At 44.0% G+C, this 18,568-nt stretch overlaps 2 protein-coding genes across 7 annotated transcripts; both read left to right on the plus strand.

Moving 5' to 3' along the window:
• Positions 1-17: 17 nt before the first annotated feature.
• Positions 18-13,387, plus strand: LOC144194207 (uncharacterized). 6 transcript variants are annotated; one of them, XM_077713106.1, is made up of 7 exons: positions 641-1,331; positions 1,904-2,009; positions 2,130-2,339; positions 5,252-5,482; positions 6,841-7,065; positions 10,186-12,939; positions 13,260-13,387. In XM_077713106.1, exons 1-6 carry the CDS (start codon positions 1,035-1,037, stop codon positions 11,997-11,999), a joined length of 2,883 nt encoding a protein of 960 aa, XP_077569232.1. In that variant the 5' UTR covers positions 641-1,034; the 3' UTR covers positions 12,000-12,939; positions 13,260-13,387. The 6 variants fall into 6 exon arrangements, with proteins under 6 accessions (XP_077569233.1, XP_077569232.1, XP_077569235.1 ...); XM_077713109.1 differs by lacking the exons at positions 10,186-12,939; positions 13,260-13,387 and adding an exon at positions 9,595-9,796; XM_077713105.1 differs by lacking the exons at positions 10,186-12,939; positions 13,260-13,387 and adding an exon at positions 9,595-9,726 and having other exon boundaries at positions 6,841-9,151.
• Positions 13,388-14,339: 952 nt separating this feature from the next.
• Positions 14,340-17,934, plus strand: LOC144194224 (tryptophan 5-hydroxylase 1-like). The gene is made up of 10 exons (XM_077713133.1): positions 14,340-14,417; positions 15,141-15,238; positions 15,311-15,378; positions 15,432-15,628; positions 15,718-15,780; positions 15,841-15,913; positions 16,662-16,788; positions 16,853-16,948; positions 17,015-17,148; positions 17,682-17,934. The coding sequence occupies exons 2-10, from the start codon at positions 15,206-15,208 to the stop codon at positions 17,839-17,841; spliced, it is 951 nt and encodes a 316-aa protein (XP_077569259.1). The 5' UTR covers positions 14,340-14,417; positions 15,141-15,205; the 3' UTR covers positions 17,842-17,934.
• The last annotated feature ends 634 nt before the right edge of the window (positions 17,935-18,568 follow it).

Genomic DNA, 18,568 nt, shown 5'->3' on the forward strand with positions numbered 1-18,568 from the left:
AGTGACGACATTTTCAGGCGAACATCCTTTTTGGCTCGCAGAACTAGCATACTGGCGTCTATTCACGCACGCGTTTACGCATTTATCTGTATGTTGTTTGAAAATGGAGTGGTTTTGCTGGTAACTTTATGTTAATGAGACGTTAACTTAAAAACAAAACAAAAAAGTAATATGTTCAGTGTCGCATTGGACTCGTGTCGACATTTTTAATCAGGCAAGTCCTGGCTGGCTACGCGAGAGGACCAGCGAGTCGGAGTCTTCCTCTCCGCCTGCCTGCCCCGCGCCGTGGAATAAAGTAAGTTTTCTGCAACTATTTTTTATATACCCTTAACTACATATAAACAAATATGTGTGCATCTTAAATGTCGTTGTATATATCGCGCCTGGGTCAAAAAGTAAATCCCGTTTTGTCCCAATTCCGCTCCCACTGAAAAATACTCGCCTGCCTGTCCTGTATAAATTAGGCCAAACATTAAAATAAGAGACCCCTTTAATAAAAACTACTCCAAATATACCTTGTTTTGTGTGTCTCGTGATTCCACTGAACTCGGAGACATTCCAGTATCTATTTGTGGAATCTAGTGATTGTAGCGACGCCCGCCATCTTTGTTCCATACGCTTTGACATCTTACACTGAAATTCCAACGTCGGTCTCTTGCAACTTCCGGTTATCTGGATGCTTTATCTGCGTACCCTTCGCCAGATTTGCGGTTTTCTGTGCTTTTTTAAAACAATAGGACGCCCTACTTCAAACCATTCTCTTCGAATAAGCAGAGAATTAAGCGTATAGTGGTCTAAAGTGGTCTAAAACCTTCCAAATATGAAGCTAAGTAGAACTCCTTTTCCGTTTAAGCTTCCCGGGGTCAATTAGCATTGTTTAGCTTAGCTCGCTAGCCAAGAGACGGCTTTCACCTAAGGCCACTTCCGATATATTTCGCCATAACGGCAATTTCTTATATTAGACTCTTAAGATATGATAGATTGCCCCAACTAAAGTCTGTCTATGATGACGGCAAATAAATGAGACGTAAGAAATGCCGATGAGATGCATTGTTGCCGGTTGCGGAAAGACCAACAAGCAAGGAGTGAGTTTGCACACCTTCCCAAAGGACAAAAATATGAAAAGAATATGGACCGCTAAAGTCAAGTTGAATAGGGCACACTGGGAAGGACCGTCGGACACCAGCGTCATATGCAGCGCGCATTTCGAAGCATCCGACTTTGAGGATTCCGAGGCGTTGTGGGCAGAATTTGGCTTGAAAAAGAAAAAAAGACTGAAGGCCAACGCCATCCCAAACATCGAGTCCAATCGCAGAGGCTTGGAAATCAGGGTAAGATTCAAATTTGCGTCCAAAACAAAATTCAGCAATCAAAAATATATTTTGAAGGAGAATAATGAAGCCGGTCTCACAGTTCTGGGGCCGAGGGTTCGATCCCAGGTGGGTCCTCATAGTGTGGAGTTTGCATGTTCTTATGTGGAATTTTTCTGGGTGCTCTGATTTTCTCCCACATTCCAAAACAATACAGTGTAGACTGTTTGATGATTTTAAATAGCTAAGACTGCTTGTCCTTTGTCGTGCGATTGGCTGGCCACTGTTTCAGGGTGTGCGTCCAATCACGCTGCAAGATTTTAATGAAAAAACCCACTCAATTCTAAATCTGATTCAGGCAAATACAGGAGTTAAGGTTACCTCCGGGCTACTGCCCAAATTAATTGGTTCCAGAAGTTTCTTTTCTGTAAGTGGAAGCATATTTTCCATGAAATCAACATAAGCAATGGCGTCATTTCGATTGGGAGCAGGGGTCACTCTAGGGGCGGGGCTAAATTTACTTTTTGTCTCTGGGGCTGATTGGAAATCAATTTGACTGGTCATATGTTTTCTATTCCACCCATAAAAAACAGGTCCCGGAGTCTGAAATGTCGGGAAGAGGGCAGACGGAGTGGCTGAGCGATATCGACGACCAATCCATCGTGCGTGTTCGTGTGTGTAGCGATCACTTTGGCAACGGTAAGATTGAAACATTTGGGATATTTTGCAACAGAAAAAAAAAATTAAAATAACATGTTTTTTATCATTTCAGCCTTGTCCAATATGGTGATTCATTTTTTTTCTTTCTGTGTCCCGCAGATGTCAGCGATGATGACTTTAGCCCAGAGAAACATGACTCCGCCCACGTTAAGCAAGAGGAGGCGGAGCTAGATACCCTGTACATTAAAAAAGAAGAAGAAGAAGATGAGATCACCACGTTTCCAATCCCCTTCATCGTCAAGAGCGAAGAAGGCGAAGATGGTCCGAGCCGAGTGGAAAGGACATGGTTTTCGAACCCGACGCCAAAAGGTGAGGGACCACCACCACCAGTGACGTTGACCTCGACTCAGTGTTTTCCAAAAACCGTTAACAAGGCAAATTTAACCAAGCACGCCATAATCCACGCGGGAGACCGTTGGCATGCTTAATCTGCACAATCAAACTGGGGAGAAACCTTTCGCCCGCTTAATATGCGCCATATTTTTTTCTCGAAAGTGTTCTTTAACCACAAAAATGAGGATAATCAATTTTCCGAGTTCGATGTGCGGGGAAAGATTCTTGAGCAAGGCAACGTTACGAAATAACGCTTTACGGCAAACGATTTTGCCAGAATTCTGATTTACAGAGCCACACCTGCAGTTACACTATAGAGAAGCCGTAACGCTGCTCTGTTTGCAGTAGAGAATTCTCTAGTGAGCATTGGTTAACTGTACATATGTGCTCACATATTCATGTGTGAATATTTCCAATGTAGGTGCATTTGTAAGTAGATTGGGTTTGTCTATACGTTATTAACGCCACGTTTAACCCACGTTAATATGAGACAAAGACAAATCCGTGAAAGTCCTCATCTTCCTTATCCTGGACATGGACATCCATCGCTTCCAAACCTTTCGCCTAACATCCGCAGAATATTTGTCCACAAGACCCAATCATAGAAAGTCCTCAAGATGTTGAGAAAATAAAGTTTTCACTTCTCACAAGACCAACGACAAATAGGCCTTTGTTTGCCCGCCATGGATGGCGATAGACGTCCAATCCAGTTCCAGTGATTTTGCTTTCATTTTTATATTTTGTCCCCCAGACCTCGGGGAAGCAGATCTTGACCCTGAGAAGCACAATCCCCCCCACGTTAAACAGGAGAGGCCGTACATCATAGAGGAGGCGGAGCCAGAAAGCCCCCACATTAAAGAAGAACTTAGCAAATTTCCAATGGCCGCCTGTGTGAAGAGCCAAGAAGATGAAGGTCCAAACGAACAGACCAGAGGAGAAAATCTTGGTGGGAAAATTTGCGGTAAACAAATTTTTGAGAGGAATCGGTTAACAAGCCACACCCAGGCACCAGGCTCGGTGCACATTGAAGAAAAACCTTTCCCGTGTTTGGTTTGTGGAAAAAGATTTGCCGGGAGGGCCTGTTTGATCATTCATGCGCGCACACACACCGGAGAGAAGCCTTTTGCCTGCTCACTTTGTGATAAAAAGTTTGCTGCCAAACTTCCGTTCAAGACGCACATGCTCGCACATTCCGGGGAAAAACCATTCTCCTGCACAGTTTGCGGTAAAAGGTTCTCGAGCAAGACCGGTTTACGAAATCACGACAAGATGCATGCCGAGGAGAAACCCTTTGTCTGCACTTGTTGCGGTAAAGCGTTCGCTGATAAGCGAATGTTAAAAAATCACTCCATCACGCACAGTGCCGAGAAACCGTTTGCCTGCTCGGTTTGTGGGAAAAGATTCGCCCGGAAGGGAGGTTTGAACGCACATGGACTCATACACGACGCGGAAAAGCCTTTCGCCTGCTCGCTTTGCGATAAAACCTTTACGCGCAAGTTTCAGTTAACCGCACACGCGAGTTCACACACCGGGGAAAAAGCTTTTCCGTGCACAGTTTGCGGTAAAAGGTTGTCGAACGAAGCCAGTTTACGAGTGCACGCCAAGACGCACGCTGAGGAGAAACCCTTTGTCTGCACTTGTTGCGGTAAAGCGTTTGTCGAGAAACGACAGCTGAAAAGTCACGCGCTAACACACAGCGACGAGAAGCCGTTTGGCTGCTCGCTCTGCGGGAAAATATTTCACCGGAATAGTCAGTTAACAAAACACAGCCGCACACACACTGGAGAAAAACCGTACTCTTGCGCCCTTTGCGGGAAAAGCTTCTCCGCTAAGGGTTACTTGACTGTGCATACTCGCTCGCACACAGGAGAGAACACTTTTCCCTGCTCGGTTTGCAGCAAAATATTCTTGACGAGCTCCAGCTTACGGATACACAAAAAGACGCACGATGTGGAGAACAGTTGCGTCTGCTTGGATTGCGGCCAATTATTCGCCAAGAAGAAAGATTTGTACAGTCATGCATGGACGCACACTTCCATGAAACTCTTCCCTTGCGACATTTGTGGTAAAAACTTCAATATCAAGAAAAGCCTGACCAGACATATGGGAATCCACGATAAAGCGACACCCGAAAAGGATTGTCTCAAAAAGGACATTTAAAAGCACATGCAAAACCTTCACTGGAGAGAAATCTTTTAATTTAGCTTGAGACAATGTATTTTGATAATTGTACAGTTACATTTTTTCTCAGAACTATCCAACATTCGGGATCGGATAATTTTTGGAATTGAAAGTGATCACTCAATTCCCTAACTAGACAAATGAATTTGTACCATAAATGTTTTTCTAATTGTGGTTTGATGTGGGTAGACTCCTATTTTACATTGAATCCACATCATTCGATCCCCAATTTGGATATCTTTGAATATTTAGTACGTGGATGCATTTGTCAGTAGAGGTACTGCTTCCATTTGTTGTTGTTTCTTTCGTTTTTCAAACTTGATTTGAATCATTTTAGGACACATGACTTCATTAGTCTTGTGCATCGCCTCATTGTTGATTGACTGAATTTCTTTATTTTATTAAATATCTTACTACTTCATTCTGCTTGCCTTTTTTTTTTACAACTTTTCAACTGAGCTCAACTCTTCTATGAACATAAATACACAATGGTATGAATAATGCCTGTGGAAAGAGGATTTTCTTCATAATGCTGAAATTAAAAGAAGCATTAAAAGTCATTGATTACCCGATTCCACGATTCGGACTTTCCGAATAGATTTGTCCTTCAGACCTAAAGTCATCAGAAACTACTTTGCTACGAAAGAAGACTGGAAACAAGAAAGTTTATTATTGAACAACTAAGTGATTTCTTTTTCGTCCTGCAGAGGTCAGTGAAGGAGATCTCCACCCCAAGAAGCAACATCCTCGTCACCTTAAACACGAAAGGCCGTACAGCTCAGAGGAGGCGGAGCCAGAGAGCCCTTACATCAAAGAGGAACAAGAAGATGAAATGGCCGAGTTCCCAATGACTGTCTTTGGGAAAAACCAAGAAGACGAAGGTCCAAGTGGACAGTGCAGAGCGGAAAAGACTTTGTTTCGAGACCTGACGCCAAAAGGTGAGAGACCATCGCTGCCGAACCGCCTCTTAACGCCGATTTCGGACAACGACGGCATCACGTCACACTCGTCTGACACTGACAGCGTAGAGGACGACGTTGACCCAACAACGTCTTCCCAATCTTTTAACAACTCGTTCAAAATTGATGCAAAAGAATGCGCGGGCGGAAAACCTTTACCCTGCTCGCTCCCCCGTAAAAGATTTTCTTCTAATTATCAGTTTGCGGGACACACAAGAAGACACATGGGAGAAAAGCCGTTCGCCTGCTCCATTTGCGATAAGAGATACTCCCACCAAAATAATTTAAAAATCCACTTACGTATACATACCGGAGAAAAACCGTTCCCCTGCTCCGTCTGTGGGAAACGATTCAAGGAGAAGATTGAATTAGTCAGGCATGCGACAACACATGCCGCAGAGAAGCCATTGTCCTGCTCATTCTGCGACAAAAGATTTTTTCTGGACAATCAGTTAACCCGACACGAAAGAAGACATTCCGGAGAAAAGCCATTCGCCTGCACCGTTTGCGCCAAACAATTCAAAGAGAAACGAGAGTTAAAGAGCCACATGCTAATACACACTGGAGAGAAGCCTTTCGCCTGCTCCCTGTGCGATAAAAGATTTACTTGGAAGAATGAGTTGACGAGACACACCCGCACGCACACGGGCGAAAAACCTTACCCCTGTTCGCTTTGTGGGAAAAGATTCTCTCAGAAGGGAGGTTTAATCTTACACAACCGCACACATACCGGAGAGAAACCTTTCGCCTGCTCCATTTGCGATAAAACCTTTTCTCGCAGGCATCTGCTCACCACGCACATGAGCGGGCACGCTGGGGAAAAGCCTTTTCCGTGTTTGGTTTGCGGGAAAGGTTTCTTGACCAACGCAAGGTTACGAATACACACAAGGATACACGCCCAGGAGGAACCTTTTTTCTGCTCTTGTTGCGGCAAAAGATTCTCTTCCAAGCATCACTTGACTGTACACACTCGCTCCCACACCGATGGGAAGACCTTTCCCTGCTCACTTTGTGCTGAAATATTCTTCACCAACACAAGGTTGCAAAGACACGCAAAGACTCACGGCGAGGAGAAACCATTTGTCTACGCGTCTTGCGGTGAAACATTCGCCAAGCAGGGAGAATTGACAAATCATGCAAGGACACATTCAAGCGACAAACTTGATTTGAAATTCTCAACAAGATGAACAGATTTCCAGAACAGATTGACTGCCATTCCAATCGATCCATTTCAAACGGATGGACGGGTTCACGTCATGTAAATTCGCAGCAAAAACACAAATTGGATGTCCACTCTGGCCGACCACGTGATATTTTTTTCATCCTGTGTCCTGCAGAGGTCAGTGAAGGAGATCTTGACCCCGAGAAGCGCGATCCCCTCTATGTTAAACGGGAGAGGCCGTACATCTTAAGGGAGGCGGAGCCAGGGAGGCCCGACCTTAAAAAAGAAGAAGACGATATCATCCACTTCCCAATCACTGTCTTTGTGAAGAGCCAGGAAGGTGAAGGCCCAAGTGGAGAGAGGGCTGAAAATCCTTTGTTTGACGAGCCGACACCAACAGGTGAGGGACCATCGCTGCCGCACCGCCTCTTACCGCCGCTCTCGGGCAGCGACGACGACGTCACGTCCCACTCTTCTGACGCTCAGGCGAATGATGAGGACATTGACCTCGACCCAATGTCTTCCAAATCTTTAAAGAGGCCCTCGTTGAAAAAACGTGGACGAAAATGCGTGGGCGGGAAACCTTTTGCCTGCTGCCGCTGCGATAAAAGCTATTCTTGGAAGTACAAGTTAATAGAACACACAAGAAGACACACTGGAGAAAAGCCGTTTGTCTGCACAATTTGTGGCAAACAATTCAGGGAGAATCGAGAGTTAAAAAGTCACATGCAAACACACACCGGAGAGAAGCCTTTCGCCTGCTCCTTCTGCCATAAACAATTTTCTCGAAAGCAACAGTTAACAGCGCACGCGCGTGCGCACACGGGAGATGAGAAACCTTTTGCCTGCACACTGTGTGAGAAAAGATTCACTACCAAGGACAATTTAATCATACATACCCGCACACACACTGGGGAGAAGCCTTTCGCCTGCTCACTTTGCGATAAAACCTTTCCCCGAAAGCATCAGTTAACGACACACATGAGCTCACACACTGGGGAAAAGCCTTTCCCCTGCTCAGTGTGCGGCAAAAGCTTCTTGACCAACGCAAGATTACGAATACACGCCAAGACGCATGCCGAGAAGAAACCTTTTGTCTGCACATTTTGCGGTAAAACATTCGCCGAGAGGGGCCAATTGAAAAGTCACGCCAGGACGCACACTGGAGAGAAGCCTTTTGCCTGCTCGCTTTGCGAGCGACGTTTCTCTTGGAAGCATCAGCTAACCATACACACACGTACGCACACTGGGGAAAAACCCTATCCTTGTTCCGTTTGCGATGCGAAATATCCCCGGAAGGTGGATTTAATTGTTCACACCATAACACACACGGGAGAGAAGCCTTATCCTTGCTCAATTTGCCATAAACGATTCTCCTGGAAGCATCATTTAACTGTACACACACGCACACACACCGGAGAGATGGCTTTTCCTTGCACAGTGTGTAGTAAAAGGTTCCTGACTAACACGAGGTTAAAAAGACATCTGAAGACGCACGCCGAGGCAAAAAGCTTTGAGTGCCCGTGTTGCAGCAAAACATTTTCCGGGAAGGGAGAGTTAAAAAATCACCAGAGGGTACACACTGGGGAGAAACCCTTTGTCTGCGAGGTTTGTGGTCAAAGATTTTGTTGGAGGAATCAGTTTATAACGCACATGCGTACGCACACCGGCGAGAAGAATCCTTTCGGCTGCTCCTTTTGCGACAAAAGATTCTCTTGGAAGCACCAGCTGACAACACACCAGCGTACGCACACGGGAGAGAAGAAACCTTTTGCCTGCTCATTTTGTGATCAAACATTTTCTTGGAAACATCTTTTGACAGGGCACATCCGCACGCACACCGGAGAAAAGCCTTTCCCCTGCTTAGTGTGCGGTAAGAAATACTCGACCAACACCACTTTGAAAAGACACGCAAAGACGCACGCCCAGAAAAAAACTTTGCCCTGCACGTCCAGTGGTCAAACTTTGGCCGAAAAGGAACCGTTAAAAAGCCCCCCGAGGACACATACCGACGAGAACCCTTTTGCCTGCTCGCTTTGCCAGATGAGATTCCCTCGGAAGTTTCAATTAACGCTACACACGCGTACTCACACCAAGAAGAAGAAAGCTTTCTCCTGCCCCGCTTGCGCTCAAAGCTTTTCTTGGAAGCATCGGTTGCTAGCGCACATGAGAACACACAGTGGAGAAAAACCCTTTCCCTGTTCACTTTGCGAGAAGAGTTTTGCTCAAAATGCACAATTACAAATCCACGTGAGATCGCACACCGGAGAGAAACCGTTCGCTTGCGAGGTTTGCGGCAAAACCTTTGCCAACAAAGGAAGCCAAACAAGACACACAAAAATGCACTGTAGAGAAAAGCCAGAAAAAGATGATCTCACAAAGGACATTTAAAAATTGTGAGAGACCTTGGACAAAGTAATCTGATTACTGCCTCTTGTACAGTGGAAAAAACATTGGAATTTCCTTTGAGCCTCTTTTGAGAAAAGGTAAACTTTCAACACTTTCAAACTTTTAAAATGTTCTTGTGGTTGTTCCATAACCCTGAAAAGCTTCTGATGTAATTCTGCTTTTTCCTTTTGGGAAATTCACTGACATCTGTACATACAAAATATATTCATTCAGATCATTCTAAAGTAGAGTTATACTTTACATTGAGTTGGCTTAAGATAAAACTGCCAATTTTGTATGGACTGTGTGTATATGCATGCGCAAATCTGATGTAAAAATGGTTTGTTGATACATTAAAACATACACAGCCCCTGTGAAAATGACAGAAGCTACAAGAGAAGACTGGATACAAGAGAAATGTTTGTTATCATTAGAGCAGAGATGGATGTGTACACCTGATGTGAATTCACAGCAAAATACCAATTGGACATCCACACTGGCCAAACATCTGATTTTTTTTTTAATATATTTTGTCCCCCAGACGTCATTGAAGGACATCTTGACCCCGAGAAGCACAATTGCCCCCATGTTTAACAGGATGGACTGTACAACGTAATGGAGGCGGAGCCTGAGTGCCCTCAAGAAGACCAACTCACCAAGTTCCAATTGACTGTCATTGTAAAGAGCGAAGATGACCAAGATCCAATCCCACTCAGCAGAACAGAAAAACCTTGGCTTCAAGACCCCAGACCAAAAGGTGAGGGTGCATCGCTGCCGGGCTGCCTCTCAACGTCGCTCTCGGACAGCCACGACCTCACATCCCACTCCTCCGACACTAACACTGATGAAGAGGACTCTCCAAAGACCCCAAGAAAAGCCGTTTGCCCACTTACTTTGCGTCCATCTCAAAGCCAAACCTAAAAAGACACGTACAAAAGCACACACAGGAGAGCCACGGGGGGAACTCTTGTGATACAGGTGTCCGGCTGGAAATAAGGATTGCTTTTGCCTGCCACGTCAATTCATTTCAATTGGTTGGACACGCACATGTCACGTAAATTCACAGCAAAAGGACAATTGGACGTCCAAGCTGGCCAATCAAGTGATGATGTTTTCTTCCTGTGTCCCGCAGAGGTCAGTGAGGCAGATCTTGACCCTGAGAAGCAACATCTCCCCCACCTCAAACAGGAGAATCTGTACATCCAAGAGAGAAATGATGAAGTCACCACATTTCCATGGACAACCTGCGTGAACAGCCAACAAGATGAAGGTCCGAGTCCAGAGAGCCGAGCAGAAATTCCATGCTATCAAGACCCGACAACAATAGGTGAGGGCCCATCGCTGCCGGACCGCCATTCAATGCCGCTTTCAGACAGCGACGATGTCACGTCCCATTCTTCTGACACTGATTGCGAACAAGGTCTTGATCTTCAGTCAATGTCTTCCAAATTCTTAAACAAGTCATTGTCGCAAAGCGATGCAATAGAATGCGCTGGTGAGAAACCTTTTGGCTGCTCCCATTGCGGCGAACGATTTTTCAACAAAGGCACTCTCCACGAACACAAAAGGACTGTGCACACGGCCCAGAAACCCTTCGCCTGCTCCGTTTGCAACAAAAGGTTTTCTTGGAAGTATCACCTGACCAGGCACACGCGTAAACACACGGGTGAAAACCCCTTCCTCTGCTCCGTTTGTGGCAAAAGTTTCTCCGAGCAGGCGTACTTAGAAAGACATGCCAGGACCCACACCGGAGAAAAGCCGTTCGCCTGCTCGCTTTGTGATAAGAAATTCCCTCTGATGATGCAGTTAAAGAACCACGCTCGAACGCACAGCGGCGAGACACCGTTCGCCTGCTTGCTCTGCGAGCAGCGCTTTTCTTGGAAAAGTCAACTCATGGCGCACATGCACACGCACGCTGGGGAAAAACCTTTTGCCTGCCCGCTTTGCCCAAAGAAATTTGCCAGGGAGCGCAACTTAACAATCCACAGCAGGATCCACACCGGAGAGAGACTCTTCCCCTGCCCGCATTGCCCCCAAACGTTTTCCAGGAAGCATCAGTTGGCGATACACGCACGAGCGCACACTGGAGAAAAACCTTTTCCCTGCTCCATCTGCGGGAAAAGATTCACTCAAAAGGGATATTTGAGTGTGCACGCCAAGACGCACACGGGAGAGAACCTCTTTCCCTGCTCCCTTTGCGATAAGAAATTCTTGACCAACGCACTGTTGCAAAGACACACCAAGAGACACCATGGGAAGAAAGTTTTCACCTGCACCACTTGTGGGGCGACATTTCCAGAGGAGGAAGCTCTAAAAAGTCACGTTAATTTTCACGTCGAAGAGCAGCCTTGCGCCTGCCCACAGTGCGGACAACAATTTTCCCAGCTACGTCACTTAGCGGCACACCTTAGGACGCATGTTGCAGAGAAACCGTTTGGCTGCTCGATCTGCCCCAAGAAATTCACTACGGAGCGAAGTTTGAGTGTGCACCAAAGAAGACACAATAGGGAGAAGCTTTTCGCCTGCTCCGAATGTGATCGGAGTTTTTTCAGCAAAAACGAGTTGGTCGCGCACGAGCGCGTGCACTCTGGAGAGAAACCCTTTCCCTGTTCCGTCTGCGGCAAACAATTTCTCGAGGAGAAACATCTGCGCGCGCATGCCAAGACGCACACCGGAGAGAAACCCTTTGCCTGCTCCGTTTGCGAGAAAAGATTCTCCGGGAAGCGTTGGCTGATGGCGCACGTGCAAATGCACGCCGGAGAAAGACCTTTCCCCTGCTCTGTTTGCGGTAAATGTTTCCTCTTGAAGGGGGATTTGAACGTGCATACGAGGACCCACAGTGGGGAGAAACCTTACATTTGCACAGTGTGTGGTAAAGCCTTCTCCTCAAAGGGAAACCTGACAAAACATACTAAAAAGCACGCTGCGGAGAAACCACTTTCCTGACTTAATTGCACTCAAAAAGGTACATGGTGGAGAAACCTTTTCGCTGTGACAAAATCTGGCTCGCATTTGCCAAGGAAAAGTATTTAAACGTCTTTAAATGTCAAAAGGACTGCTCCAAGTTTCATTAAAATAACGCTTTGTTTAAGGAGAAGTATTTTGGTTTGAAAATGACATGTGTGCATGTTGTGAACTTATGAAGATTTTCGGCAAGTTCGGAAGATATTTGAGCAATTGTATTACATATTTATGAAGATATGCTTTCCCAAGTCAAGTTACTCCTCCATATTTGATCGTCCAAACATGGCCAAAATGTCTGTCAATGTGTCTTCCCTTTGCTCAATAGCCAAACTTTTTGGGAACAGCAAAAGATAAGAAAATAAAGGTGTGCTCCAAGAAAGTGATGAAGTAGCTGATGAGAGTAAATTTGGCTGTCAATCATCCCAAGGGCTACAATCACATTTTTTAAATCTCATTACACATGTATAATGACATAAAAAGAGAGCAGAAATTCTCCCAAACCAACAGGAGGGATCGGCCGACTTTCTCTGGGCAGAAGATAAAGAATACATGCCTACGAAGCAGCGGCGATTGCATTTGCGGCGTTTTCCCGCATACGTCAAAGTCGCCCAAGCGCGTCAATTACTTGTAATTGGGGAGAGGCTAATTGCATGAGGCTGAAACAGACGCGCTGATTTGCTCAGAAGTTTGACGGATATTTCCTGCCAAGATAACCTCGACCTTTCAAATCTTCATCCGTCTTCACGTTCCTCGTCATAAACGACTCCATCTGGCTCCATTTTGGCACATGGGAGGAAATTGCAGTACCTGGAGAAACCATGCAACCGCCCCAGAAAAACAATGGCATGGAGGCAAATTTTAAAAAGGAAGTCATGTGAGCAGTACAACCAGGAAGTGGGTCAACCAGGAAGTGACACGGCAAGTAAGTGAGTTTTTTAACTTATATGTTTTATATATTTACATATCTTATGCAAGATACGGTTAATTTTTTTTCTTGAATTTCATTCATAGACATCAAAATAAATTATGTTTTATTTATTTATATTTTCTCTATTTTGAAATGAATGTATAAGCTGCATTGTCTTTTGTGAAGTCTAATTTATGCGCAAATAAGCCGTACCATCAAATCAGTATTTTTTTAGCCATAATTATGGCGTAAATGCCAGAAAATTTGTCAATTTTAAGCAAGTATGATCATAATTATGTGCACGCAAGGCCAATTTCATGCTTAATTTTTTGCAGGTAAATGTATCATAAAATGAAATAAGACTGATAAGGACTCATCCAGCATTCGTTCAGTTGATGGCAGTTTCTTTTCCTGCCACACGAGGGCGCCAGAACCTCCCTCCGTCACATTTTTTTTAGCAAAGGTAACATTTTAACATTTGCTTTAAGGAAAAAAAAACTTATTGTTTTTTTTTTTTTTGTTTGTCTGCTTTAAAGTGAAGAGAAAGGCAGACAAAATATGGAATTCTTTGGCCGACGCCCCTTCACGTCACAACGGTGACTAAACTCCGCCCCCTGCTTATAAAAACCAGCGTCCGCTCACTCCAGTGTTTTTCTTCATCGTCTAAATCTTCTTTGGACCTGCCAACTGGCTCACATCGCAGCGTTGGGACAGTAAGTTACACTTTTAACTTTAAAAAAATGGAGAAATAATAATAATAATAATTCATTTTTTAGGTAAGTCTTCGTTTTACTAATGAGTTGATTTTTAGATCCGAAGGATTCATCATTTATTTCTCTATTTTCTTTTATTTTTGGGTGAAGAAGACTGAGCTGAATATATATATATATATATATATATATATATATATATATATATATATATATATATATATATATATATATATATATATATATATATATATATATATATATGTATATATATATATATATATATATATATATATATATATATATATATATATATATATATATATATATATATATATATATATATATTTTAAATGTTTATAATTTTTAAAAAAAATATGAGAAAGGGAAAATATTTTTAAAAATATGGATAGAAAGGGATAATAAATGTATTTTTTTTATTTAAAGAAAGACTGCCTATTTTAAGTAGTTAATTTAAAAAAATATATATACATATAAAGATATTTTCTTCTTGTTTGTGCCCCAAGATGGAAGGCGAATCCGGCCAATCAGGAGCCACCATCCTTTTTTCTCTGAAGAACCAAGTGGGGGGTCTTCTCCAGGCCCTGCGGACCTTCCAGGAGCAACACGTGGACCTGGTCCGCATCCAGTCCCGCGGGTCCGCGCGGAGGGATTCCCACGTCCAGATCTCGGTGGACTGCCACGGCGACGCCCCCCGGCTGCGGGAGCTGCCACGCCTCCTGGCGCGACACGCCCACGTGCTGCGGGTCAGCCATCGTCACGGTAAGTGGCCTCTCTGGGGTCGAGGGTTCCATCCCAGGGTTGGTCCTCACTGTGTGGAGGATACAAAAAAAATGCACGCTAGGCTACAGGTGTCAAAGTGGCGGCCCGGGGGCCAAATGTGGCCCGCCTCGTCATTTTGTGAGGCCCGAAAAAGTAAATGATGAGTGCCGACTTTCTGTTTTAGGATCAAATTAAAAAGAAGAGTATAGATGTATATTTCATTTCCTGATTTTCTCCCTTTTAAATCAATGATTGTCATTTTTAATCCATTTTTTTCTGTTTTTTTAGTTCAAAAATCATTTTGTAAAATCTAAATAAATATTTTAAAAAAAGCTCAAATAAACATTATTTTAGATCTATAAAAAAACGGGATATTCAGGTCTTTTAATCCATTTAAAAAAGTAAAAAATCTAAATATTCTATCTAAAATGGCCCACATTAAATGGAGTTGACGTTAAAGTGGCCCGCGAACCAACCCTAGTCTGACACCCTTGATTCTAAAAGTGCACCTGCTGTATGCCAAGTTGACCAGCAGAGGGCAACGTCGTCTCATGTGAACTTTTCTGCTGTGAATTCCTATGGCTTTGTGGGAGCTGGCACGTGTACTTGAAAATGATTGATTGGACGTTTACGAAGGACAAACTCATTTCATTTAGGGTTTAAGAGTCACGTGATTGAACGTCACTGCTCGCCATTGATTTCATGTCTTTGTATTTGTTTCAGAGGAGGCTCCCGTCCCGTGGTTCCCCAAGAAAATTTCCCATCTGGATCTTCGTAGCCAGGTTTTGATGTACGGCTCCGAATTGGACGCCGACCATCCGGTTTGTCACCTTTAAAAAAAATCCAAAAATATCTTAGAAAGACCTTTAAAAAGAACAAAAATGTATTTTCAGGGCTTCCAAGACAAAGTTTACCGCAAACGTCGCAACTACTTTGCGGATTTGGCGCAGAGCTACAAACAGTAAGTTGTTTTTTTATTGATTTTTGTGCAAATTATAATTATATTTTTTGCAGTGGCGACCTAATTCCCCGCGTGGAATACACGGCGGAGGAGATCTCCACGTGGGCTCGCGTCTTTCGCGAACTCAACGCGCTCTACCCCAGCCACGCCTGCAAGGAGTTCCTGAAAAACCTGCCCCTGCTGGTCAAACACTGCAACTACAAGGAGGACAATATCCCTCAACTGGAGGATGTCTCGCGCTTCCTCAAAGGTTCAAATAAAATTCATAATTTTATAACTTCCGGACGTCAAAGACCATCAAAAGCGTTGACCAATGAGGATGATTGTCTTTTTTTTCAGAACGTTCGGGTTTCAGTATCCGTCCCGTGGCCGGCTACTTGTCGCCCCGAGACTTCCTGGCGGGTGAGTCGACGTCTCGGACGATGGACGTCTTTCTATTTTTCATTGTTTTGTTCTTGCTAGGTTTGGCCTTCCGAGTGTTCCACTGCACGCAGTACGTCCGCCATAGTTCCGATCCCTTCTACACACCCGAACCGTGAGTCCCAACGTTCATTATTGACGGTTTTAAATCATTTGCGGCGTTTTACTACAGTTAAACCTGCTTTATGGCAGTTAATAGGTCAGTTTCAAGACCTACTGGCGTCTATTTAATGTGATTTGATCCTTCTCTGTCCCATTATTGAACTCCCGAAGTTAGACGATGCCCTCTAGTGGCGAGTAAAATAATCTCGCTCTTCCCCCGAATTTCACCAACTATTATTTAACTCGTGCAGGTAGACAGGGCCCTCTAGTGGCCGGTAAAATACTCTCCAATTTGCATTTAAGTCTTTTAAATTCCCCATTTCACGTACTATTATTTAACTCCCGAAGGTATACACCACCTTCTAGTGACCAGTAAAATACTCTCCAATGTGACTTGGCCTTTTTTCCCCTATTTCCTGTGTCAAAGTGGCGGCCCGGGGGCCAAATGTGGCCCGCCACATCATTTTGTGTGGCCCGAGAAAGTCAATGATGAGTGCCGACTTTCTGTTTTAGGATCAAATTCAAATGAAAAGTTTAGATTTATATTAAATTTCCTGATTTTTCCCCCTTTTAAATCAATAATTGTCTTTTTTTAATCCATTTTTTGTGTTTTTAGTTCAAAAATCATTTTGTATCCCTGCAAAATGGCCTGGTCATACCGTTTAACACACGCCTTTGATGATATGGAAAAGTTTGCTTTTTAGCCCGAGAAAAATAGTTGCGTTTTTACAACATGGCGTCCATTATTTTGAACGGCGCAGGGACACGTGTCACGAACTTCTGGGCCACGTGCCCCTGCTGGCCGAACCGGGCTTCGCGCAGTTCTCGCAGGAGCTGGGCCTGGCCTCGTTGGGCGCCGACGACGACGCCGTACGCAAGCTCGCCACGGTAACGTCCCGTATAACCGCTCCGTCCATCCGTCCATCGCTCGGTAACCGTGGCGACCTTTCAGTGTTACTTCTTCACGGTGGAGTTCGGACTCTGCGAGCAAGACGGACGACTTCGCGCCTTCGGGGCTGGACTGCTCTCGTCCGCCGGCGAGCTCAAGGTAGATTCTTTTTGGGGGATTCTTTTTTGGCGGATTGGACGCCATCTTTGTTTTTATTTGTCTCAGCACGCGTTGTCGGGCCAAGCCAAGTTGCTCCCGTTCGATCCCCGCGTCACCTGCCAGGAGGAGTGCGTCATCACCGCCTTCCAGAACGTTTACTTTGTGGCCGACGCCTTCGACGACGCCAAAACTAAAATGAGGTCAGAAAAAAAAGAGGAAATGCACCAAAACAACCAAAACCGACTGTCCCAATAAGACAAATACATATAATTTTTCACTATAAGAGTTATTCTATAAGGACAAAAATATTTTAATTTCACAAGGTTCCATTTTTGCCTAAAACCATACAATCTATTCCACCGGTGTCAAAGTTGCGGCCCGGGGGCCAAATCTGGCCCGCCGCCTCATTTTGTGCGGCCCAAAAAAGTAAATGATGAGTGCTGACTTTCTGTTTTAGGATCAAATTCAATATATATTCGATATTACATTTCCTCATTATCCCCCTTTTCAATCAATAATTGTCATTTTTTAATCATTTTTTTCTGTGTTTTTAGTTCAAAAATCATTCTGTAAAATCTAAAAATACATTTAAAAAGCTCAAATGAATATTGTTTCAGATCTATATAAAAACGGAATATTCAGGGCTTTTAATCCAATTCTTATAATCCATTTATTAAAAAAAAAGTTATATCTAAAATAGTCCTTGACATAACAGAGGCGAATGTCCCCACAGGGAGTTTGCCAAGTCCATCAAGCGTCCGTTCTCGCTGCGCTACGACGCGTACACACAAAGCGTGGAGGTGCTGGACGACAGCGGCAGCATCCGAATGCTGGTGGAGGACTTGCGCCACCATCTGGACATTGTGGAAGACGCCCTGGGCAAGCTCGTCTAAAATCCGCCAAAAAAAAGCTCAAATTGAACCCAATAAATACATATATACGTACCTTCCCATTTAATTTTAGCCACATAAGGAAGTGATATTTTAATTTCACTACTAGTCAAAAATTAATTCACAGGTGTCAAAGTGGCGGTCCGGGGGCCAAATGTGGCCCGCCGCATTATTTTGTGCGGCCAGAAAAAGTAAATGATAAGTGCCGACTTTCTGTTTTAGGATCAAATTCAAATGATAGGAATAGATGTATATTATATTTCCTGTTTTTCCCCCTTTTAAATCAATAATTGTCATTTTATAACATTTTTTTCTGTGTTTTTAGTTCAAAAATTATTTTTAAAAATCTAAAAATATACTTAAAAAGGCTCAAATAAACATTGATTTAGATCTATAAAAAACGGAATATTTGGGGCCTTTAATCCAGTTATTTTAATCAATTTATAATAATAAAAAATCTAAATATTATATCTAAAATGGTCCGGCCCACATCAAATCCAGTTGACGTTAATGCGGCCTGACAACCTTGAACTAATTTGGTGGGCCAGAGAGAGAACAAATGTCACTTTTTAAAACGTATTGAAGTCCAAAGATGAATCGAAAAGTTTTCTGGTAAACTTTTAAAACAGAATTCCTCGGTTGGGGGAGGTGAGGCGACCACCAGCACCTGGTACCCACAACGCCTCCCCCAGGTCACATTCACCGGCCGACCGGTCGCCGGAGACCGTGA

The sequence above is a fragment of the Stigmatopora nigra genome, chromosome 3 (assembly GCF_051989575.1).
Source record: "Stigmatopora nigra isolate UIUO_SnigA chromosome 3, RoL_Snig_1.1, whole genome shotgun sequence".
Taxonomy (NCBI): Eukaryota; Metazoa; Chordata; class Actinopteri; order Syngnathiformes; family Syngnathidae; genus Stigmatopora; species Stigmatopora nigra.